We start from the raw sequence: 3,410 nt of genomic DNA, 5'->3' as shown, positions 1-3,410 counted from the left end.
AAAATCAAATTAAATTAGTTTTAATATCAAGTTAATATTAATATTAAAATAAAATAAAATTAGTTTAAAAAATTAAACTAATAACAAAAAAGAAAATATTAAATTAATTAAAAAATCAAATTAATTTACATTTAGAATCAAATTAAGTTACCTTTATAAGATCAAATTAAATCAATTATAAAACCAACTTAATAACAACATACTTTTAGTAATTAGCGTTAATTAGGTTATTAATAGCAATGTATTTCTAGTAATTTTAATTTAATTATATAATAAAATTAAATTAATTTTAAAAAAATAAATAATAAATAATAAATTAATTGTAAAATCAAATAAAATTATTTTTAAAATCAAGTTAATATTTATATTAAAATAAAATAAAATTAGTTTAAAAAACTAAACTAATAGCAAAAAAGAAAATATTAAATTAATTAGAAAATCAAATTAATTTACCTTTAGAATCAAATTAAGTTACCTTTATAAAATCAAATTAAATCAATTATAAAACCAACTTAATAACAACATACTTTTAGTGACTTAATGTTGGTCATTACAACTTTAGTTTTAATTAGGTTATTAATAGTAACATACTTCTAGTAATTTTAATTTAATTATAGAATAAAATTAAATTAATTTTAAAAAAATAAATAAAAAAATAATAAATTAATTGTAAAATCAAATTAAATTAGTTTTAAAATCAAGTTAATATTAATATTAAAATAAAATAAAATAAAATTAGTTTAAAATATTAAACTAATAACAAAAAAGAAAATATTAAATTAATTAGAAAATCAAATTAATTTACCTTTAGAATCAAATTAAGTTACCTTTATAAAATCAAATTAAACCAATTATAAAACCAACTTAATAGCAACATACTTTTAGTGACGTAATGTTGGTCATTACAACTTTAGCTTTAATTAAGTTATTAATAGCAACATACTTTATCTATTTCTGATTATTTGTTCATGTGTTCCCGTGTTGGGATACTTTTTGAATCATCGACTTTATGAATACTCTACTTGATTTTTGTTTCCCGTAGAGTATACATTAATGACTAAATTATGTTTCAGTTGCATCATGTCTATTGATAAAAGTTAGACTACTAATCCACATCGTCAATCTCCCGAGTTCCAGCTAGGACTCAACTCTTTTGTCGAGAGATCCATGTTACACCTAGATTGTAAAGGTGAAACCAGATGTCCGTGTGAGAAATGTGATAATCGTTACTTCATGGATCCGAAAGCAATGAGACGTCATGTTCGTATATATGGTTTCAGTCAATCATACAAAATGTGGATATATCACGGTGAACCTTTAATCCCTCCAGTTGTAGATATCGTATCGCCAAGCAACGAGATGGCTAATGTTATTGACGATGTTATGTGGGAGTCGAGAGAAAATGATACAAACCTCGATGAAGGAACCTCGAATACAGGGGGTAGCGGTGTCGATGATGATTTTAAAGAGTTGTTAGAGGCAGTCGAAACCATGTTATATTCTGGTTGTACGTTTTCTTTCCTTGATTTTTTTGCAAAGCTGATGCATATCAAGGTCAACAACAAATGGACTGATAGTTCATTTGATCAACTCCTTGAGTTGTTGCGTTCAACATTTCCACCGGACAACAAGGTTCACCGTTCATATTATTTAGCAAAAAAGAAACTGAAGAAGTTAGGTTTGGGGTACGAGTCAATACATGTGTGCAAAAACAATTGTTTTCTCTTCTGGAAGGAATACAAGTCATTGCAAGTTTGTCTCGTTTGTAAAGAGATTTGGTGGATTGATAAAAACACCAAGGGTAAGAAAGTGGCTCATAAGGTGTTACGGTACTTTCCAGTGGCCCCTAGACTATGTCGTTTGTATTGTTCACGGTACACTTCCAAAAATATGATATGGCATAGTACTGGGAGATCAGAAGATGGTGTCATGCGTCATCCCGTTGATGGAGAGTCTTGGAAAAAATTTGATGTAGATTACCCTGACTTCTCGAGTGAATCTCGCAACGTATGTCTAGGGCTAGCAGCTGATGGCTTCAATCCATTTGGTAACATGTGTAATCCGCATAGTACGTGGCCGGTTGTACTCACCACATAAAATCTGTCACAATGGATTTGTATGAAAGAGTCATCATTCATGTTGGCCTTGTTGATTCCCGGCCCTAAAGCGCCTGGAAAGGACATAGATGTTTTCCTTAGGTCGTTAGTGAAAGAGCTTAAGTTTTTGTGGCAATTAGGCGTACGTATTAAAGGCGCAGCGACAAACACATTCTTCACGATGAAAGTTATGTTGTTATGGACAATAAACGACTTTCCAGCTCATAGTAGTTTATCGGGCTGGACCGGACAAGGGTATAGAGCATGCCCAACTTGCAATGAAGACACTCCCTTGTACCGTGCAGTAAATAAAGCCGTTTATATCGGTCATCATCAGTTCTTAGATCCTGATGATCCATTAAGGATGAGCCATTTAACGGGCAACCTAAGACAAGACCCGCTCCGAGACACTTTACTAATAAAGACATACAAGAGCAACTAGGTCGTCTAATACTTCGTAAACCGGGTAAACATCCTAACACTCTCAAGGAAAACATGGATCAGCAAGGATTCGAGTTGAACTGGTTGAAACGTAACATATTTTTCGAGCTCGAGTATTGGTCTTCTCTGCAGCTGAAGCACAACATAGATTTGATGCATGTCGAGAAAAATGTGGGTGAGAGAATTTTGGGTACTTCTATGATGAATGATAAGAGTAAAGACACATCAAATGCACGTGAGGTCTTGAGAAATCTGAATATCCGACGTAATCAATGGTTGCAAAAAAAAAGGGTAACAAATTCACTAGACCACATGCAAGGTACTCATTCAAGAAACCTGGCCGCAAAATCTTTTGTCAATTTATAAGAGATGTTAAATTGCCTGATGGGTTTGGATCTAACATCAGTAAGAAAGTGGTAGATAATGATACTAACATTATTGGGTTGAAATCTTATGACTATCACATTCTTATGCAACGTTTGATACCGATTGGAGTTAGAGCATTATTAGATAAAGAAACTTCTACACCAATTGTAGATCTTTGTACGTTTTTCAAGAAAATTTGCTCCAGAACACTAAAGGTGGAGGATATGAGGAAAGAAAAAGAAGACATTATTAGAATCTTGTGCAAGTTAGAGTTGATTTATCCTCCAGCGTTTTTCGACATTATGATTCATTTAGTTTTGCCTTTACCTGATGAAGCGATTGTCGGAGGCCCGGTATGTATGAGATGGATGTATCCGTTCAAAAGGTATATGAAAAACTAAAAAACTATGTCAAAAATAAGGCGAGGCTGGAAGGTTGTATAGCTGAAGGTTATGTTGTTGAAGAAGCTTTGTCATTTTGTTCGATGTACCTTCGAGATGTCAATCG

At 31.9% G+C, this 3,410-nt stretch overlaps 1 protein-coding gene across 1 annotated transcript; it reads left to right on the top strand.

The window, feature by feature from the left end:
• Nucleotides 1–1,167: 1,167 nt before the first annotated feature.
• Nucleotides 1,168–2,538, top strand: LOC145111131 (uncharacterized). Its single transcript, XM_079047429.1, has 2 exons — nucleotides 1,168–2,047; nucleotides 2,126–2,538. Exons 1-2 carry the CDS (start codon nucleotides 1,168–1,170, stop codon nucleotides 2,536–2,538), a joined length of 1,293 nt encoding a protein of 430 aa, XP_078903555.1.
• The last annotated feature ends 872 nt before the right edge of the window (nucleotides 2,539–3,410 follow it).

The sequence above is a fragment of the Lactuca virosa genome, chromosome 5 (genome assembly GCF_052849685.1).
Source record: "Lactuca virosa cultivar CGN04683 chromosome 5, Lactuca_virosa_CGN04683_v6, whole genome shotgun sequence".
NCBI classification, from domain to species: domain Eukaryota; kingdom Viridiplantae; phylum Streptophyta; class Magnoliopsida; order Asterales; family Asteraceae; genus Lactuca; species Lactuca virosa.
The sequence above is the reverse complement of the archived record's forward strand: the minus strand, read 5'-3'. Positions and strand labels throughout refer to the sequence as shown.